At 37.7% G+C, this 21,916-nt stretch overlaps 1 protein-coding gene across 1 annotated transcript; it reads right to left on the bottom strand.

The window, feature by feature from the left end:
• Positions 1 to 2,100: 2,100 nt before the first annotated feature.
• Positions 2,101 to 3,017, bottom strand: LOC121139843 (ubiquitin-conjugating enzyme E2 2-like). The gene is made up of 2 exons (XM_040743849.1): positions 2,780 to 3,017; positions 2,101 to 2,652 (listed from the first exon to the last, which is right to left on the bottom strand). The coding sequence occupies exons 1-2, from the start codon at positions 2,978 to 2,980 to the stop codon at positions 2,152 to 2,154; spliced, it is 702 nt and encodes a 233-aa protein (XP_040599783.1). The 5' UTR covers positions 2,981 to 3,017; the 3' UTR covers positions 2,101 to 2,151.
• Between the last annotated feature and the right edge of the window lie 18,899 nt (positions 3,018 to 21,916).

The following is a 21,916-nucleotide window of genomic DNA, read 5'->3' on the forward strand; positions in this document are numbered from 1 at the left end:
CATCAGCTCCTCTGGGGTGAGTTTGCTTCCTTTTGTTCTAGAGCTTCCAGCTGTGCTGTTAATTCTCTAGCGTGAGTATTCCCCAGGTTTTTTTTATGTGGGAACTTCATGCTATGAGCTTTCCTCTTAGCACTGATTACAAAGTGTCCCATAAATTTGGGTATGTTGGGTCTCCATTTTCATTGGATTCTAGGAAGACTTTAATTTCTTTTTTTTATTTCTTCTTTGACCCAGGAATGGTGCAATTGCACATTATTCATTATCCAGTTATGCCAGCACCAATTGTTGAAGATGCCTTTTTTTCAATTGTATAATTTTAGCTTCCTTGTCAAATCCAAGAGTTCATACTTGTGTGAGTTAATATTAGGGTTTTTGATTCTATTCCATTTGTCTACTTGTCTAGATTTGTACCAATACCAAGCTGTTTTCAGGACTATAGCTCTATAATAGCGCTTGAAGTCAAGGATGGTGATGTCTCAGGATGTTGCCTTGTTGAACAGGGATGTTTTGGCTATACTGGTTGCGTTTGTTTTTCCATATAAATTTTAGAATTGTTCTTTGGAGGTCTGTGAAGCGTTGTGCTGGGATTTCAATGGGGCTTGCATTGAATCTGTAGATTTCTTTGGGCAAGATTGGCAATTTTACTATGTTGATCCTGCCTATCCAAGAGCATGGGAGATCTTTGCAATTTCTAGTGTCTTCTTTAATTTCTGTCTTTAAAGACTCAAAGTTCTTGCAATACATGTGTTTCACTTGTTTGGTTAGGGTTACCCAAGGCATTTTATGTTGTTTTTGGTGATTGTAAAGGGTGATGTTTCTCTGATTTCTTTCTCAGCCCTTTTATCATCTGTATATAGTAGAGCTACTGATTTTCTTGAGTTGATCTTGTATCCTGCCACTTTGCTGAGGTATTTATCAGCTGTAGGAGTTCCCTGGTACAGTATTTAGTGTCACTAAAGTAAACTATCATATCATCTGGAAACAGTGAAAGTTTAACCTCTTCTTTTCCAATTTTTATTCCCTTGATCTCCTTTTGTTGTCTTATTGCTCTGGCTAGAAATTCAAGTACAATATTGAAGATGTATGAAGAGAGTGTACAGCCTTGTCTTGTTCCTGATCTTAGAGGAATCACATTGAGTTTCTGTCCAGTTAGTTAGATGATGGCTGTTGGTTGCTATATATAACTTTTATAATGTTTAAGCATGTTCCTATTATCCCAGTCTCTCCAAGACCTTCATTATGACTTGTTGTTGGATTTTGTCAAAGATTTCCCAGTATCTGGTGAGATGATCATGTATTTTTTGTTTCTCAACTTGTTTATATTGTGGATTACAATTACGGAATTTCTTATTTTGAACCATCCCTGCATCCCTGGGATGAAACCTACTTGATCATGGTGGATGAGTTTTCTCAAAAAAAAACACACACAAAAAAACTTCCTCTATTAGTGGTTGGTGGTACTGCTTACCATTAGATCTTAATGTCAGCACAGCTTTGTCTTGCTTTTATTCTCAGATCTAATTGAAAGATTGTTTAGGAAAATCTAACCTGAAACTGATCTGATACTTTTCCCAGCACCTCAACTCTCATGTTCTCCAGCATTTTGCAGCAAGCCCTTCTTACTCACAGCTTGCCTTCCCACATTTCATCCATCTGTCCTCCTCACCCTCATTTCCAAACTCCCACCCATTTATCCTTCCTCACTTTCCAAGTCCCCCAAACCCAATCCATGAGCCATTCTGACCTTTACGTCCACCTTCCCCACATCCAGCCCATCTGTCCTTCTCTTCCCTACCCTCTCTGTGCCACACAATCCATCCTTCTCATTCTCTCCCTACCTCCTGCTCATGCCACCCATCTTCCCCTCTCCTTACTCTCACCCCCATCTCCCTGCCATCTGCCCTTCTCTCACCTCCACACAGCCAATCCATTTGCCCTTCCACTCTCACTCCCCATCTGCCCTTATCCCACTCACTTTCTCTTCTCTTCCACCTGCAAACCCCACTCCTAGTTACCCTAGTCTGAAAACGGTACGGTGTTTATCTAGAAAAGACTGGAGAGGGATAACTTCAATCAAAGTAATAAATAAAACACAACAGATAAAGAAAACCGCAAGGTTTATTATTATGATCATGGAATTACATGTTGAAATTACATGGCATATCTTTGGGTCCACTCCTGAGCTAATTTATTATACTCCTCTAAATCTGTGTGGTAAATCGTCGCAACTTCAGGATCCAGAGGATCGTCTGGTTTTGGATCGCATAGTAGAGAGCAAATAGAAAGTAGTACATTGGAAATTGTGAGTGCCGGTGACCACTTAGAATTCAAGATGTCGAGGCAGATACTCCCCTTTTTGCTTATGTTGGGGTGAAAGATTCGGGTAATGAAAGAAATTTCGGGGGGCCGGTAGGGGTAATTGAATGGGAAGTGGATTGAGAGGAAAAATACCCCTCCCTCGTAGGGGCTGTCTTCTGGACCCATTATAGTTGCTTGCCAGTGGAGCAGGTTATCTGCTACCGGCCCTGCAGAACACTGGGCCGGGGGATCTTGATTCATGGCAGACAACTCCTTCCAAATTCTCTTAAGCGCAACCTTCTCCATAATAGGTTGAACTATCTTCTGTGGCAGCTTGTGATGACTCTGTTGAGCCTAGGGTATAGAGAGAGATGTGAAGATGATATATAATTAGGCTGAGTCAAGTTATTAAGGCATAATTCAGAGACAGAAGAGGCAGACAGAGAGCCAAGGGCTGGAGACCTTAGCTCCTCAATTCTACCTGAAGATTTTGGGTCAGGATCTGGAAAATCCGGTGGAGTTGCTGGGAGGCTGTGATCCCAGGCGGCAGAACAACCTCTAGGAGGCACAACTCCGCAGAGCATTCAAGAACAGGAGCACTCAGCGGCCTCCTGCTGGCGATATTGCGGGAGAACAGACTTGAATGTCTGGGTAGCTGTTCCAGAGAACACTGTGAGGTCATAAAGAACCAAATGATGAGTGATAGACTCGTGGGATCAGCGTGGGGTCAACGTAGTGTCATGTGGGTGGAGCTTGGGTGGTCAATACAGAGTCACTATGAGGTCACCATGGGTGTTAATTTTTGAAAATATGCTATAGGAGCTTAAGCGAAGCAAGTGAAAATGACTGAAGCTGGCTGTACCTCAGGGCCTCTCTCAGCTTTTCCTCTTTGAGCTGATAAGTAGAGTCACAGTGAATGTCTTCAACTCATTCAGAATAAATCAATCAATTCCCCTCGACTCATTACAATGGCTTTTTAATTTTTATATTTAATTTGAACACACTATGGTCCTTAATTTTATATATTTTCTAAGTATGGTACTCTCTAGTGAAAAGAACTTTGGGGAATTTAATATTGAGATAACCCTTTATGAAGTAACTATTGGCTATATTTTTATAAATTTTAATATATATTAAAGCCCACAAAAATTCAACTTTGAAATTCAAAACATGTTTCAATGCAATTTTGACAGCAAAGGGAGAGGGAAAAAATAAGGCAATGCTTTTGATAGCATTTGAAAGCAATGAATTTAATGCCAATATAGTTATAACTAATAATATAACACTGCATCTCAATTATAAATCATTGAATGATTAATATCTCTTAATTTTTACGAAGTCTTCCTGTAAAGGGTCTATCATAGGGCATATTTGTCTATGTACTCTTTTTGATTCTGGGATATTCTCATAATTGTCTGATTGTCTTCCACTGGTACTTATGAAGAGTGCATTCCAAACCCTTAACTAGTTACTTCTCAGTCGTAAGGACATTGGCATTGATAATTAACTAAGACAATTTGGAAATGAGGAATCAGTTCAGTGTTTAGCTGTGGGTGACTTCCTCTGCTTCCATCTGTCACTGGATGGAGGTTCTAGGATGGTATATGAGATAGTTGTAAAAATCATTATCAGGGAGTGGAATTTAAGGTATTCTCTCCACTATTGCTTAGTTTGCCAGTGTTGTCATCCTTGTAGATCACTGGAAATCTCACTAGTGCCAGATATCCTCACAAACCTAGAATGATTTCCTCAATTATAATATCTCTCAAACTGCTGTCCTCTTTATTTCCCCCAACTCAAAGTTCCTGCTCCCCCATGTCCTCTTGTCTGCTCCTCTTCATCCCCTCTCTTTTTCCTGGCTCCCTTCCCCCTCCCCCCATGCTCACAATTAGCTCAGGAGATCTTGCCTCATTCCACCTTCTCTGGAGTGCCATGCATATCTCTCTTAGGGAGCTTCCTGCATCCCAGACTCTCTGGAAGTGGGATTGTGGGCTGGGACTCCCCTGATCTATGTCTAAAATCCATATATGAGTGAGTACATACCATGTTTGTCGTTTTGTGACTGGGTTACCTCACTCACAATGGTTTCTTCTAGTACCATCTATTTGCCAGCAAATTTCTAGATTCCATTTTTTTCTGCTGAATAGTATTCCATTTCATAAATGTACAACATTGTCTCTATCCAATCATCATTTGAGGAGCATCTAGGTTGCTTCCCAGTTCTGGCTATTACAAATATTGCTGCTATAAACATAGTCTAACAGATGTCCTTGTTGTATGAATGTGCATCTTTTGGGTATATGCCTAAGTGTAGAATTGTTGGGTATTGTGGTAGACTGATTTTCATTTCCTGAGGAAGCTAGATACTGATTTCCATAGTGACTGTATGAGATGACACTTCCATCAGCTGTGGAGGGGTGTTCCCCTTTCTCCACATCTTCTCCAGAATAAACTGTCATTGGTGGTTTTGATTTTAGCCATTCTGACAGGAATAATATGGTATCTTAGAGTTGTTTTGATTTGCATTTCCCTGATTGCTAGGGATGTTGAGCATTTTCTTAAGTGACCCTCTGCAATTTTAGAATCCACTAAGAATTCTCTATTTAGTTCTGTTGACCGCTTTTTAATTGGATGCTTTGGTGCTTTGGAGACTTGCCTCTTGAGTTCTTTATAGATTTTGGAGATCAGCCCTCTGTTAGAAGTTGTGTTAATGAATATCTTTCCCATTCTGTGGCTGGCCTTTTTGTCTTGTTGACTGTGTCCTTTGCCTTGCAGAAGCTTCTCAGTTTCAGGAGGTCCCATTTACTGTCTATCTCCATTTCTGTGCTACTGGTGTTATGTTCAGGAAGCAGTCTCCTGTACTAATTCATTAAAGTGTGCCCCCCACTTTCTCTTCTAAGAGCTTCAATGTGACTAGATTTATGTTGAGGTCTTTAATCCATTTGCAATTAAGTGTTGTGCATGGACATAGACATAGATCTATCTGCAGTTCTCTACTTGCCAGCATCCAGTTATGCCAGCACCAATTGATGATGTCCTCCAAACCAAATCCATGAGCCATTCTGACCTTTACGTCCACCTTCCCCACATCCAGCCCATCTGTCCTTCTCCTCTTCCCTACCCTCTCTGTGCCACACAATCCATCCTTCTCACTCTCTCCCTACCTCTTGCTCATGCCACCCATCTTCCCCTCCCCTAACTCTCACTCCCATCTCCCTGCCATCTGCCCTTCTCACAAATTTTATGCAGTACAGGTTTTCAAAGTATGAACAGATGATTCCCTATTATTTCCTCAGTGTCTACTGTTGTGTCCCCCATTTCATTTTTGATTTCGTTAATTTGCATGGTCATATTCTGCTATTTGGTAAGTTTGGATAAAGTTTGTCTATCTTGTTGATTTTCTAAAAGAACCAACTCACCGTTACATTGATTCTTTGTGTTGTTTTCCTGGTTTCTACTTTATTGATTTCAGCCCTCAATTTGATTATTTCCTGTCATCTAGTGTGAGTATTCTCCACTTTCTTTATGTGGGCACTTAGTGGTATGAACTTTACTTTTAGCACTGCTTTCAAAGTGTCCCACGAGTTTGGGTATGTTATGTCTTCATTCTCATTGAATTCTAGGAAGTCTTTATTTTCTTTTTTTATTTCTTCCTTTACCCAGGGATGGTGCAATTGCCCATTATTCAATTTCCATTCGATTGCAGGGTTTCTGCAATTTGTTGAATTCTAACTTTATAACCTCATGGTCTGATAAGATGGAGATATTCCAATTTTTTGTTCCTGTTGAGGTTTGCTATGTTTCCAAGTATGTGGTTGATTTTTGAGAAGGTTCTTGTGGAGCTGAGAAGAAGGTATATTCTTTTGTGTTTGTATGGAATGTTCTATAGTTGTCTGTCAAATTCAATTGGGTCATAGATTCTATTAGTTCCTATGTTTCTTTGTTCAGTTTCTCTCTGGTAGTCCTGTCTAGTGGTGAGAGAGTGGTGTTAAAGTGTCCCACTAAAAGTGTTTGATGTTATATGTGTGGGTTGAATTTTAATAATGTTTCTTTTACTAATGTGGATGCCTTTGTGTCTGGGACATAGATGTTCAGAATCAAGACTTCATCTTGGTGGATTTCTCCTGTGATGAGTATGAAATTACCTGCTTCATCTCTTTTGATTGATTTCAGTTTAAATCTCATTTTTTAGATATTAGGATTGGTACACTGCTTGTTTCTTGGGTCCATTTGATTGCAAAATCTTTTCCCAACCCTTAACTCTGAGGTTACGTCTGTCTTTGAAACTGAGATGTGTTTCATGTATGGAGTAGAAGGATGGATTCTGTGTTAGAATCTATTCTGTTATCCCGTGCTGTTTTTTTATGGGCAAGTTAAGACCATTAATATTGACGGATATTAATGAGCATTGATTGTTCATTCTTGTTTGTTTTGGAATGGCTGTTGTTGTTGGATTTGTATGTGGATTTCCACCCCTTTCATCTTTTGGCTGTTGGTAAAGTGAGGTTACCTATTGCCTATGCTTTTCTGATTGTAGTTAATTTCTTTGCATTGGAATTTTCCTTACAGAACGTTCTGTAGAGCTGGGTTAGTGGATATGTATTGCTTAAATCTGGTTTTGCACAGAATATCTTGTTTTCTCCATCTATATTGATTGAAAGTTTTGCTGGGTATAGTAGTCTGGGCTGGCATCCATGGTCTCTTAGTGTCGATAGAATATTTATCCAGGACCTTCTGGCTTTTAGAGTTTCTATGTAGAAGTCAGGTGTAATTATGATAGGTTTGCCTTTATATGTTATTTGACATTTTCCCTTAGCTGCTCTAAGTATTCTTTCTTTATTCTGTATGCTTTGATTATTATGTAGCAAGGGGACTTTTGTGTGGTCCACTCTATTTGGTATTCTGTAAGCTTCTTGTTCCTTCACTGACATGTCTTTCTTTAGGTTGGGAAAGTTTTCTTCTATGATTTTGATGAATATGTTTTCTGCACCTTTGAGGAGGGTTTCTTCACCTTCTTTTTTTTTCTTGGGGAGAAAAGGGTTTATTTGGTTTACACTTCCACAGCACTGTTCATCTCTGAAGGAAGTCAGAACAGGAACACAAACAGGGAGGGACACTAGAGCAGGAACTGACATAGAGACCTCAGAGAAGTGCTGCTTACTGGCTTGCTCTCATGACTTGCTCAGCCTGTTTTCTTTCTTTTTTTACATTTTTTATTATTTATTTTTAAATTTAAATTTAAATTAGAAACAACGTTGCTTCACAAGTCAGTTCCAGGTCCCATTCCATTTCCCTCCCCTCCTCCCATTACCTCCCCCTAACCACCCCAATATCTCCTCATTTCCCCAGGGAGTGTGAGGCACTCCATGGTGGTGTCCATGGTCTGTCATTTCATCCAGGGCAGGGCCTAGACTCTCCCCCAAGAGTTCAGGGTGAGAGTGCATCTCACATTGTTGGATGGGAGTCCAAAGTCCATTTGTATACCAGGGATAAATACTGATCTACTGCTCAAGGCTCAATAGATTACCTAGGCCTCCTCACTGACGCCCACATTAAGGGGGTCTTAATCAGTCCCATGCTGGATTCCCAGGCATCAGCCTGGGATTCAAGAGCTAACCCTTCTCAGGTCAGCTGTTTCTGGGGGTTAAACCAGCCCAGTCTTAATCCCTTTGGTCATCAGTCCTCCCTCTCTGTTACTGGCTTTGTTGAGTTCAGCTCAGTACTTAGCCGTGGGAGTGTGCCTCTTCTTCCATCAGCCACTGAATGAAGCTTCTGTTTCCTAGACTCTCTGGCCATGGGATTGTAGGCTGGCACTCCCCAGATCTATCTCTAAAATCCATATATGAGAGAGTACACGCCATGTTTCTCTTTTTGTGACTGGGTTACCTCACTTAGGATGGTTTCTTCTAGTGCCATCCATTTGCCTACAAATCTCAGGATTCCATTGTTTTTTCTGCTGAATAGTACTCCATTGTATAAATGTACCACATTTTCTCTATGCACTCTTCGGTTGAGGGGCATCTAGGTTGCTTCCAAGTTCTGGCTATTACAAATAATGCTGCTATGAACATAGTGGAACAGACATCCTTGTTGTATGATTGGGCATCTTTTGGATATGTGCCTAAGAGTGGAGTTGCTGGGTCTTGTGGTAGGTTTATTCCCATTTTTCTGAGGCATCTCCATACTGATTTCCAAAGTGTCTGAACAAGTTGGCACTCCTCACAGCAATGGAGGAGTATTTCCCTTTTACCACATCCTCTCCAGCATAAATTGTCATTGGTGTTTTTGATTTTAGCCATTCTGACAGGAATGAGATGGTATCTCAGAGTTGCTTTGATTTGCATTTCCCGGATGGCTAAGGATGTTGAGCACTTTCTCTTTATGTTGTTTTATATGTCCTGTACACTTGTTGTAGTATCTGTATAAGCTACTTCTCTGGATAGACAATAGCTTGACAAATATTCCATTCCATGCACTACCATGTTTCTATAAAATCTATCCTCTAACTGTGTGTTTATTGTGTGTGAGAGAGAAAGAGAGAGAGAGTGAGAGAGAGAGAGAGAATATGCATTTCTTGATATATATTATTAGCAACCTTTTGGGATTTTTCATCAATCTTGTTCTTCCCAATATATATAGAGCTGATAGATAAATGATTATTTACATAGTAATATATAGAGATAGATAGATATCAATTTACTCAAGTGTATATGCATGAACATGAGTGGCAGGTAACATATCATCTTAAAGCATCAACCTTCTAACTGCTATTAAATTTAGTGCTTAAAACCCCACATCTGACACAGGGCTGATTTCCAAAATTTACAAAGAACTTGAGAAGCCAGCCACCAAAACACTAACAATCCAATTAAAAAGTGAGGTACAGAAGTAAATAGAGAATTCTCAATAGAGGATTCTAAAATGGCTGAAAGACACTTGAGAAGGTGCTCAAATTCCTTAAATGTTAGGGAAATGCAAATTAAAACTCTGAGACACCATTTTGCTCATGTCAGAATGGCTAAAATCAAAAACATTAATGACATTTTATGTTGGAGAGTATATGGAGAAAGAGGAACTCTCCTCCACTGCTGTTGGGAGTGCAAACTCATACACCCACTTTGGAAATCAGTATGGCAATTTCTCTGGAAAATGGGAATCAGTCTACCACAAGATCCAGCATTTCCACTCTTAGGCATATACCCAAAAGATTCACATTCATACAACAAAAACATCTGTTCAACTATGTTCATATCAGCATTATTTGTAATAGCCAGGAACTGGAAGCAACCTAGATGCCCCTCAAATGAAGAATGGATAAAGAAAATGTGTTACATTTACACAATGGAGTACTACTCAGGGGGAAAAAACCTGGAATCTTGAAAGGAAAATGGATGGAACTAGAAGCAACCATCCTAAGTGAGATAACTTAGTCAAAGAAAGATAAACATGGAATATATTCACTCATATATGGATATTAGACATAAAGAAAAGGACTACCAGCTTGCAATCCACACCTCAGGAGAAGCTAGGAATCAAGGAGGACCCTAAGAGAGTCATAATGGTAGGTTGGAGAAAGGGAAGGGAGAAGATCTCCTGAGAAGACTGGGAGCAAGGGTGGAGGGGAGACTGAGTTAGGCGAAAGGGAAGGGGAGATGAGGATGGGAGAGGAGAACAAGAAAGAGCAGGAAGATTGAGTCAGGGGAAGAATAGAGAGCAAGATAACAGGTACAATAATAGAGGGAGCCAGTATAGGTTTAAAGAGAAATCTGGCATTAGGGAAATGTCCTGAAATCTACAAGGATGACCCCAACTAACAATCTAAGCAATAGTAGAGAGGCTACCTTAAATGTCCTTCCCCAATAATAAGATTGATGACTACCTTAAATGCCATCCTAGAGCCTTCATCCAATAGCTGATGGAAGCAGAAGTAGACACCCACAACTAAACACGGAATTGACTTACTTTAATTCAGTTGCAGAGAAGGAGGAGTGATGAGCAAAGGGGTCAAGAACAGGCTGGAGAAATCCACAGAAACAGCTGACCTGAACAAGGGAGAGCTCATGAACACCAGACCAATAGCTGGGAAACCAGCATAGGACCTACCTAGTCCCCCTGAACGTGGGTGTCAGTTAGGAGGCCTGGGAAATCTATGGGGCCTCTGGTAGTGGATCAGAATTTATCCCTAGTTTAGGAGTGGACTTTGGGAGCCCATTCAACATAGAGGGATACTCTCTCAGCCTAGACATATTGGGGAGGGCCTAGGCCCTCCTCCAAATGATATGACAGGCTTTGAAGATTCCCCATGGAAGAACTCATCCTCCCTGGGTATCAGAAAAGGGAAGGGCTAGGGGATTTGTTGGGGGGCAGCGGAGAAGAGGAGGGAGAAGAAACTGGGATTGACATGTAAAACAAGATTGTAATTTAACGAAAAAAGATAATAATATATATGTGAGCTGGGAAGATAACTCAGGTTTTAAAGAGTTTTCCATACAAACGTGAGGATCTTAGTTCAATCTTACATATCTCTGTTGACTTCTTGTCTATATACCCACACTCAAACTGGTTTACACACTCCAGAACCATAAGTATATGAACACACACACACACACAGCTATTTGAAATTATTTTAAGAATATTATTTACTCTCTGATAATAAACTGCCACCTCTGTCAATAAATAATATGGAATGAAGAAAATTACAGGGTTGACACTTACATATAATACATAACCAATTTGACATAATTGAAATTTAGAAAGTTGTCCACCATATAATAAAACCATTGAATACAACTGATTTCTAATAGACCCAGGTTGTACTAACAAAAATATACCTCCTATGATATAGGAATTATGGAAGGGTAGTATTGAAACTTTTTAGATTATCTTTAGTCAGTAAAATAGACTAAATATATGAATTAAGAAATATATAGATTATTTACACATTTAACAATTATATTCATATTTAGTTCTTTCCAAAATATAAACTGAAAATGAGATAAAATTTGAAATGCTTTGAAAGTTTTGTTACAATACACATTTATGTTAATTTTTACTGTTAATGGTGGTTTACATAAATTCGAAATTACAATAGATGTTATCATATTTAGTAATTTGGGCATGTTCATGATGCCTGAATGAATGAAAATGCATCAGTTCCTCCTGGAGTTGTAGTAACAGAAATTTGTTAGCTATTGGACATGGTTGTTAGAAATGAAACATGGTGTTTTTTGGGTCACTTATGTAAACTATCATATCATCTGCAAATATTGAAAGTTTGACTTCTTCTTTTCCTATTTGTATCCCCTTTATCTCCTTTTGTTGTCTTATTGCTGTAGCTAGGACTTCAAGTACAATATTGAAGAGATATGGAGAGAGTGGACAATGACTGTATTTAGATGGAAAGTCCAAGAATCGAGTAGTTAGTTGTTCAGCCCACAAGATTCGGTGGCTCAGCTGGTATCCAGTGTACACTGGATCCCTGAAGAAGTATGCCCTAATACCAGTAAAGTAGTAGATGTGATGGCAAGGCAAGGATAAGCTGGCAAAGAGCAAAATTTTCTTTCTTTTGTCCTTACATAGGCATCCAGGAGAAGGTGTGACCCAGCTTAAGGGTGATCTTCTGACCACAAGTTATATAGATGTAATGTGAATCTTCTTAGCTGACATCATCCAATTAACTAGCAATCTCTCTCATATCTGGCCAGCAGCTTTTATATTTGGTTAATTCTACATACAATTGAGTTGACAACTAAGAATAGCCATTGGAAGTATAGCCCCTTTCAACATGACACAAAATCCTATTTTCCTAGCATGGTTAATTTCCAAATGAAAACAATAGCCAGGTTATAATCACACCAAACTAGTTGTAACTATCCCACACTGATAGATGTCCATTGAATAATGGCTTAGTAGTTGGTAACACTGGCTCTTCTTCCAGAAGACTGGGTTTTGATTCCAAGTGAAGTCACCTCCTGAAAAGCCCTACACCAATCCTCCAGAATGCTGCCACATAATTTGTGCTATGTCTTTACCTTCAAAAGGCCATCCCTTCATTTAATTGGGCTCAAGGAGAGTGGAGCACATGGTAAGTCAGTGGATTCCATGATCATGGGTCGACTATCACACTTCTCTGGCTGTGAAGTGAGTTCCTTGGCCAGACGCAATACTGTGTAGAACAAAATGACAGTGGATAAGGCATTCTGTAAATCCACACATAGTAGTTTTGGCAGATGCATTATGTGTAGTAAAGGCAAATCCGTAACCAGGATAAAGATCTATTCCTTTAAGAACAAACCACTGTCATTTCCATGTAGGTAGTGATCCAATGTAGTCAACCTGCCACGAGGTTGCTGTCTGGTCACCCTTGGGAATGGGGCCATATCTGGGGTTCATTGCTGGTCTCTGCTCTTGGCAGATCTGGCAGTCAGCAGCAGCTGAAGTCAAGTCATCATTATGAGTAGAAGTCCACATTGTTGACCCCATGTATTACCTTCATCTTTGCCAACATGGTCACTTTGTTCATGGACCCATGGCTGGGGAAAGAATCTGACTGTCCACAAGCCCTGTCATATACCTACACTGTTATTGAAAACCTCCTCACCTGGTCACCTTTATTGAATATTTACATGCCATAAAATATCTTCCTATCCTTAGCTCATCGGAGAGATTTATCCACTTCTCCAGATGTCTTTCTCATCACCTTTCCAATAGTGTTCTTTCCAATTCCCTGACTACACAGCCAGTATGTTTACCATAGCCTATGAATCCTTGAACAATGCACATTCAGACATTTTGTGTTCTACACCAAATGTATGACCATGTGTTCTGCCTGAAGTTCTGCCCACTGTGAAGATTTTCCTTTACCAGCGTGTGTCAGGGTTGTCACAGAAAGGGACCAATTTTCTATTTTGGGTTGGTGCCTGAATAACCTGCAGAACCATCATTAACAAGATGTTAATCTTGCTCAATCAACCAATCATGTAAATCACCCCATGAATCTATAGGTGTATGTTTCCAATGGTCAGCATTATAATGGAAGTAAAAACACTATAGGAATTTGGACAACTTCTTCATATCACTTGCTTGTACCTTCAATATTGGTTCAATCACATACATCACTTTTCTATTTCATAATGGATTGCTGCTGTGCACAACCTATTTTATGACATAGTGGTGTAAATAATACTTAGTTCATTATGGGAATCTTGGGTTACATGGTAGCTTAGTGGCCCATTGCCAAACACTCAGTTTCCACTAAGACCCAATAGCAAGCCAAAAGCTGTAACTCAAAGGAAGAATAATCATCTAAAGATGACCGTTGAGCCTTGCTGCAAAAATCTCAATGATCTCTTCTTTTGATTCACTTATAGGGGCTTGCAAAGAACACCAAACAGCTTCGCTATATTCCACTGATACCGGGTATGCTGAATTACTTGGCCCAAATTTTAGAGCAACCTTCACAGCAGCCTGTACTTATTGACCAACCTTCTCCTATTCTGGGCCCTGCTTAAAGCGAGCAGTTTTCTGAGTCACTTGATATATAGGTCTAAGTAGCACATCAAAGTGAAGAAACTGCTGTCTCTAGAACCTAGATAGGCCCAGTAAGCATTGTGCTTCTATCTGCTTGCAGATTGTACCAGGTACAATAACTTAACCTTCACGTTAGAAGAAATATCTCTGCAAGCCCCATACCACTGGACTCCTGAACGTTTCACTGTGGTAGAAAGTCATGGAAGAGACAGACAATAAAGATTGCTTCAAACTAAGTTATGATTCAGGACTGGAGAGTTAATATATCTATGAGGTCAAACTGGAAAGTCCTTCTTCAGAGAGACCTTGCCTTCCTTCAAGTGGTTTCAGAGTCTGCAAATCGGCTCAGTTCTTGAAATTTGTTAATGAGCTAAGATTCCCTCTTGCTTCAATATAATGAATGCAATCTTTCTTTTATTTGTTTGAGATTTTTTTCCTTCTTATAAACATCAACAAATTTTTGTAGGCTTCTGACCTATTTCATGCCTAGAAATATCATGACTGATTTGCTAGTACTAGTGTTCCATATGAGTCATGTACCCATAAAAATCACTTTGTCTGTGCAGATTATTCTGGATCAGGCCATTATGGACATTGCTTTACCTAAAGTACCCATTACAATAACTATGATCACCTTGCCTTGGTGACTGAATGCTGCCACCTGGTTCTTGTTACTTCAGAGCCCAATTAAACCCATCACTGTTAATTCATCCAACTGAGCAGCATCCATCTTGATTTATAAGGGTCTTTCAGCCACATGAAATGGTTGGAGGGAACCAAACATTGGTCCTCTGCCAGAGGAGTACTTGCTCTTAACTGCTGAGCCACCTCTCTAGCCCCATCTTTTAAAACAATTGTCTCTTTTTCTGTAGTGGTTGCAATCAAGTCCGTAGCCCTGTGCATGCTAGGCAAGCATTCTGCCAGTGATTCACACTCCTAGTTCTTTCCTCTTTTTCTTGTACTGAGTTTTCCCTTGGTTTCTGTCTTGGATTCATCTCCTTCTGTTATTTCTTTCTGTTCGTAAGTCCATCTAAGGAATTTTTAACTCAGATATTTTAGTTTTCTGCATTAGATTTTGTGTTTATTTCTTTTTACTGACATTTTAAATTACTTAAGTAGTTACTTTTAAATAAACTGATTGTGAACTCTACCACGCCCAAACTTTTATCATAATGATGTGTATATAGTATTGATTTTACCATCTCAGACAGGAGAAAAAAATTGCAACTATTTAATTTGTTTACTACTGGGAATGGGGTAGTTTAAGATTTCATTTAGATGGCATAATTGACTATGAAAGTCATGGAAAAATACTCTGAACTTTTATGTTAGAATCAGTGATGTTGAACCAATTAACCTTCCATTATTAGTCATTGATTTCTTAACTAACTTGATGATAAAATGCTTGTTCCAAAAATGCAATTCAAAGTGTTACAATTCTGTAAGTGAACCTATTATTCCTAAATATAAAACATTCTACATACAGCCTACGTCTGCTAGTGATTTTTTAATCTAGTCCTTGAGAGTAAATAATATTTGAAAATGGCAAAACTTAACTAGCAACAGAGTCATACAAGTTCTAAAGTGATTTATTTTAATAGAAATTTAGGGATATTTTCAGAAGAATTTCTCCCAGCAATGTATTAAATTCATTTTACCTGGCAGAAAATTTATAAAAGAGATACATTGCAAACACATTGTTTAAATTAGTTGTCTGTAGTTTTAAGTAATTTTCCCCGGTAAAAATAACATCCTTGCTTCGGTACCAAGGCTGTGTGCTTCCATATATTTTGTAGATTAACTACCAATTAAAATAAATAAAGGCGAGCCTTTGCATTGCTAATTAATTTCCAAATTTTACTTCTGGCAAAACTCTAGTAGGTATGGTATCCTAGGCCAGATGTTGGCATGGATACAGACAGGACACAGAACGGATCATAGAAACAGTGTGATATCTTTCTATAAGATAAATCGACACTCATTTTTTGTCTGAAACTGTTGTAAACCAGAAATTGTTCTCCTTTTTATAATTTTGTGCTCTCAATAGAAGTAGAATCATAATTAATAGTAACATAATGTGATAGAAATAGAATGCGTTTGGATGTGGCCTTTTTGTAATAGGCATAATTTATTTGTGATTCACACAAATTTCTTCATATATAAGAAATTTATTCTTTCTGATGGTAAGTAATATATCAGTGTAAAATATGCCATAGACTCATTAACTATTCATTTCTTGAAATATATTTGAATGATTTTCACCTTTGTGCTATCAAGATAATAAATTTCATGAGTATTATGCATGTTATTGCATGAAAATGAATTTTAATTATTTGTGGAACAAGATACTCAAGAGTAAAACTGTCTTATTGTTAGTTATGCACTTAATTTTTTAAGATACTATCAAACTCTTTTACTTTAACACTTTAAGGTATACAAGTGATTGGCATTCTGTAGTTTTAAATCAATGCTTTATACTATAACAGTCTCATTTTTGCCACTTTGTTACAATGTCATTGTCTTAGTTTATTTTCTGTTCCTAAAACAAAATACATCATAGTGGATAATTTAATACGAAAGGTTTTCTTTGATACACTGTTCTGAAGGCAGGGACACAAAAGTACATGATGTTACCCTGCATTTAGCAATGTGGGAGAAACAGAGAAAAGGTGCTCACTTTGCTTGACATCTAACTCTTTGAAGAATTAATCATCTTTCCTTAAAACTAATCTAGATTTCCAAATAATCCGTTCTTGGGTGTGATAATTTTATAATCTTATTAGCTCTCATAAATGTCGCTATTTTAGAAAAGGATTCACATAAACAAGCCTCAACATGTGACAAGCCAGAATCATACCAGAGCAGCACTGAGGTTGTATGTCTGCATTTTTCCAGCAGTCAAAGATACTGAATAGCTCCTCATAATTCTCAAATGGCATCTTTACATTCAATTAGCTTCTATGTCTTCTTTATGTCTTCTTGGGTCTTTTGTCTGTTTTTTTTTTTTTGGCTGAATGATCTCTTTTCATTTTATTGGGTTCTTCATGTATTATAAATCCTAGTACTTTGTTAGCAATGTGGTTTGCAAGCATTTTTATTTTATGTCTGTGGGTGATTTGCATACATGCATATCTGTGCAGTGCCCTCAGAGTTCTGAAAAGACCACCAGATTGCCTGGTCCTAGAGTTATAGAAGATTGGGAACTGTCATGTGCATTCTGGGAACCAAACCTAGATCCTCCAGAAGAGCAGTCAGTGCTCTTAATCTCTGAAACATTTCTCTACTGTACACCTTGCTTATTGATACTTTTTTGCCCATTGGATGGGAGTCCAAAGTCCGTGTGTATACTTGGGATGAGTACTGATCAATAACTCTTATGTGAAGGAAACTATTTCATTGGAGCTGGCTTACAGCTTTTGTAATTTTGTCAAAATTCAGTTGCAGCAGGAAGGGACAGGACAAGCTTGTAGTATAATCTATTCCAAAGGCTGCGATGGATAGATTATTTGAGTTAACAAGTTTGAGAATTGCCTGAACATACAGTGAGACTCCATTTCAAATGAATATACCAATTGGTTGCCCAGTGAAGACACCTCAGCCCTGAAAACATATAGCACTTAACATTATATGGACAGAAGAGATTATATTTAAGAATATATATGTATATACATATATGCATGCAACAACAATGAAAACAGAGGCATGAATTGTAAAGAATATAGGGAGGGGATATAGGAGGATTTGGAGAGAGGAAAGGGAAAGGAGCAATGTTCTATTTATATTATAACCTCAAAAATTGTACATATAAAATTAATTATTTGCTTAAATGTACATATAATTAAATTTCATTATAAATAGTATAGATTCCTAATAATCATGTAAATATGAAATACATATAATCAATACTATTTCTATTAATACATATATTATATATACATCTATAATGTATGCATATATTTGAATACAAAGCATTACACAAACATAGAAAAAGAGAAAAACAGGCAGACTGATATAGTCACACTTTATAGTGAGAAATCCACATGAAAGAATTAGAGAGAAAAAACTTTTGTTAGAATAATGTAATCACACTAAAAGCAAATTTAATCAAAGGTTTTGGTAAAATACACTTTTTTAAATATAAAAGTTTAAGCATGGGTTTTAAAAAACAGGAGAATCAAGGCACCTTCCTCATATTTCTAATCATAGTTCAGTAGTACTTTTTATGTGACAGCACTAATAGCAGCACACTTTTGTATATTTCCTTGTTATAATGCTTTGATGATGCTAAAGTGGCAGCTCCACTCATACACTCACAGGGAGTAATTGCATTTCTTGGTGGATAGTTAGTTCTTTAAAGGGTGTTTTATTTACTTTCTCTGAAAGAATTTCAATTTCTTTTAAATATAACACTGTTAACCTCAATTCTAATAATTCACGTCTGTCTGTTCACTTGTGGTAATTTGAATGTAACCGACATCCAAACGCTCACCATTAGGAGGTGTGGACTTTTGAAGTAGGTGTGGCAATGTTGGAGGAAGTGTGTCTCAGTTTATTTCCTGTTGCCTGATGAACAAGATGCAATACTCTCAGCTACCTCTCCAGCACCTCTGCCTACATGTTGCCATGAAAATAATGAACTAAAACTCTGAACCTGTCACGGTCATGGTGTCTCTTCATAGCAATATAAACCCTTACTACGACACCATCATATTACATATTACTTTCTTTAAGACTGAGAATTGAGGATTATAAAATGTTTTGTCGTGGCAGTTAGACAGAAGGATACATCAAAATATATTTTCTAATAATTAAAATATTCTTAAATAATATCTACATAATGACAGTTTTCTACTTTGTTTATTTTTAGATATCTAGAAACACTTTATATTTTAAATTGCCCTTCTTCAAAATCTTTCAGACACTAGAAAATTGTATTGTTTTTAGTATCTTTTATATAGAAAACCTGAGGCACAGGACAATTTTTTTCATGATTTTTATCATATGTAGAGTTAGCAAGGAAGCTGAGAATACTATTACTTCAATTATTTTCCTTTAAATAACTATAATTATTTCATTATGTCATTATTTATTTAAGAAATATTGATATATGCAATTGTCCTAAGAAAAATCTAGGAAGTTCTTTTAAATGCAATTTTACTCAGTATATCTCAAATACTATGTCTTCTATGGAGCTCATCATTACTGCATCACCAAGTTGAGCACTAGTCATATGTGAATGAAATAAAATTGTGAATTTAGCGCTTGGGTTATTATTAACAGCTGTATAAATACATTCACTCAGCCTTGGTAATAATTGCAATTTCCAATTACCAGGAATGCTTAGATTAAGAACTGACAGTCATGTGCATTTTCATATTGTTCAAAATTCATATCTCTGAGACTGTTAAAAATGCTGGTTATATAATGTTCCTGTGAATTTCTTTCAATTTGGTAGTAATTAGTGTAAGAATGACTCATGAACTATGCCTGCCTGTTGTTACTGTTTACATGAAACCATGTACTATAAAAGAAAGTACTGAATAGAATTTCTGTGACTATGAGCTCAGTGTTCTCTTCTACACATCATTATACTTTCAAATAATGTTGGAATTGTATATGAATTAAATCATTTAAATAAGTCAATGTTTACTTTTGTCCTTCTGTGTCTAATTTGTATGGTTGGGGTAACTCAGCATGAATATAATCTTTTCTATATTTTATTTTCATTTAATTCCCATGTTGAACATCACAGGTTTTCATTGATTGCAGGAATTTGGGTGGGTTGATCATGAGTTGAATGGGTTTGTAAGGATATGAGTAGGATTTGGGAGGAGTTGATGGAGGAGAAAACATAATCAAAATATATTATGTGAAAAAGAGTAATAAAAAAAGCATTTCCTGCTGGGCGGCAGTGGTGCACGCCTTTAATCCCAGCACTTGGGAGGCAGAGGCAGGCGAATCTCTGTGAGTTCGAGGCCAGGCTGGACCGACAGCCTCCAAAACAATACAGAGAAACCCTGTCTCGAAAAACCAAAAAAAAAAAAAAAAAGAAGCATTTCCTAACCTCTGACTCTCAGTCACTATTTTGTCTCCTTCCTCTCCATTTTGTCAGCAACCTCTGTATAAGTTGGTATATAATCTTATTTTTATTTTAATTGACAAATAATTATGTACATATTAGGTTTTGAAATGTGATATTTTCATATATTCTTTATGTTAACTAACAAGTCAGGATAATTAGTATCATTTGATTTCAAATATTTATCATTTTTTCATGGTAAGAATATTAAAAATAACTCCTCAAATATTTTGGAATATGAAATCCATAATTATTAATTCCAGCCATCATACTGTGAATAGAGCAATAGAATTCACTTCTGATATCTGAATGAAACTTTGTCCTCCTAATGCAGTTTTTCCCCTTTCTCAGTTGAAACCTTTCCTCAGCTCTGATAAACATGTTTTTATTTTCTATTTGTGTGAGTTCAGTTCCCTTTTGATTTCTTATATAGATAAGCTAGCACTGAGTTTCTCTGGCCCTTCCTTTTTCCCTTAAACAAAATGTTCTCTAGATTAAGTCCTGTTGTCACAAGTGACAGAATTTATGTTTACAAAGTCCAAAGAGTATTGAATTATGTAGTTACATGAGAATTATAATATATGCACCCACAGGTGAAAATCTACGTTATTTCCTTATTTTCATGGCTTTAATATTTCAAGAATATAATAGTATTGATATCTGTTTAGTGCACAGATATCAATAATTTTGTGTGTATTCTGTATCATAAGTGTTGATATATATGACAGTTTTACTTTATTTTTTAATATATATTCTATTTAAATTAGAAACAATCTTATTTTACATATCAATTCCAGTTGCCCCTCCCTCCCAAACACCCCAATGACCCCTTCATCCCAACACACATTCACTTCCCATTGAGGATGAGGCCTTTCATGAGGGATCATTGAAATCTGTCAAGTCATTTGGGTCAGGGCCTAGGCACTCTCCTGTTCATTTAAGCTAAGAGAGTATCTCTCCATGGGAAATGGGCTCCTGAAATCCATTTCTACACTAGGGATACATCCTGGTTCCACTGCCAGAGACCCATAGACTGTCCAGTTCTCCTAACGGACACCCATGTTCAGGGTTCCTGCTTTGGTACTATGTTGGTTCCCCAGCTGTCAGACTGGGGTCCATGAGTTCCCACTTGCTCAGATCAGATGTTTCTGTGGGTTTTCCTAGCACAGTTGTGATCCTTTTGTTCGCCATCTTCTCTCTCTGAAACTGGATTCCATGAGTTTGGTTCAGTGCGTAGCTGTGGAACTCTGCTTCTGCTTCTGTCAGCTACTGGATGAAGGCTCTAGGATGGCATTTAAAGTAATCATCATCCTCATTATAGGGGAAGGGCATGTAAGGTAGCCTCTCCACTATTGCTTAGGGTCCTCATTAGGGTCATCATTTTGGATCTCTGCATAATTCCCTAATGCAAGATAACTCTTTAAACCTATAGTGACTCCCTCTATTGATGAGTATCTTTCCTTGCTCTCCTTTATTCCTCTCCCCACTCAATCTTCCTGATCCCTCATGTTCTCCTTCCCCCTTCTCTTCTCCCCTCCTGTTTCTCCTAGCCCCCTCCCCCCATACTCCCAATTTGTTCAGGGGCACTTGTACCTTTCTGATTCACTAGGGGGACTGCATATGTCTCTCTTATGGTCCTCCTTATATCCTAGCTTCTCTGGAGGTGTGAGTTGTAGGCTGGCAATCCTTTTCACTATGTCTAGAATCCATATATGAGAGAGTACATACCATGTGTGTCTTTCTGTGACTGAGTAACCTCACTTAGGATGGTTTCGTTACTTCCATCCATTTGCCTGCAAATTTCAAGATTCCATTTTTTTTCTACTGAGTAGTACTCAATTGTGTAAATGTAAAACATTTTCTGTATCCATTCTTTGATTGAGGGTCATCTAGTTTGATTCCAGATTCTGGCTATTACAAATAATGCTGCAATGAACATAGATGAATAGATTCCCCTGTTTTATGAATGTGCATCCTTTGGGTATATGCTTAAGAGTATAATTGGTGGAT

Source organism: Mesocricetus auratus, unplaced genomic scaffold, assembly GCF_017639785.1.
Source record: "Mesocricetus auratus isolate SY011 unplaced genomic scaffold, BCM_Maur_2.0 Super-Scaffold_100003, whole genome shotgun sequence".
Classification (NCBI taxonomy): domain Eukaryota; kingdom Metazoa; phylum Chordata; class Mammalia; order Rodentia; family Cricetidae; genus Mesocricetus; species Mesocricetus auratus.

What these genes read in the sequence shown, in the direction of transcription:
- LOC121139843 (XM_040743849.1), bottom strand. Translation starts at nt 2,980, where the DNA reads ATGACCTCACAGTGTTCTCTGGAACAGCTACCCAGACATTCAAGTCTG. An exon ending in TCCTGACCCAAAATCTTCAG is followed by an intron (nt 2,653 to 2,779) that starts GTAGAATTGAGG and finishes TCTATACCCTAG; the next exon opens with GCTCAACAGAGTCATCACAA.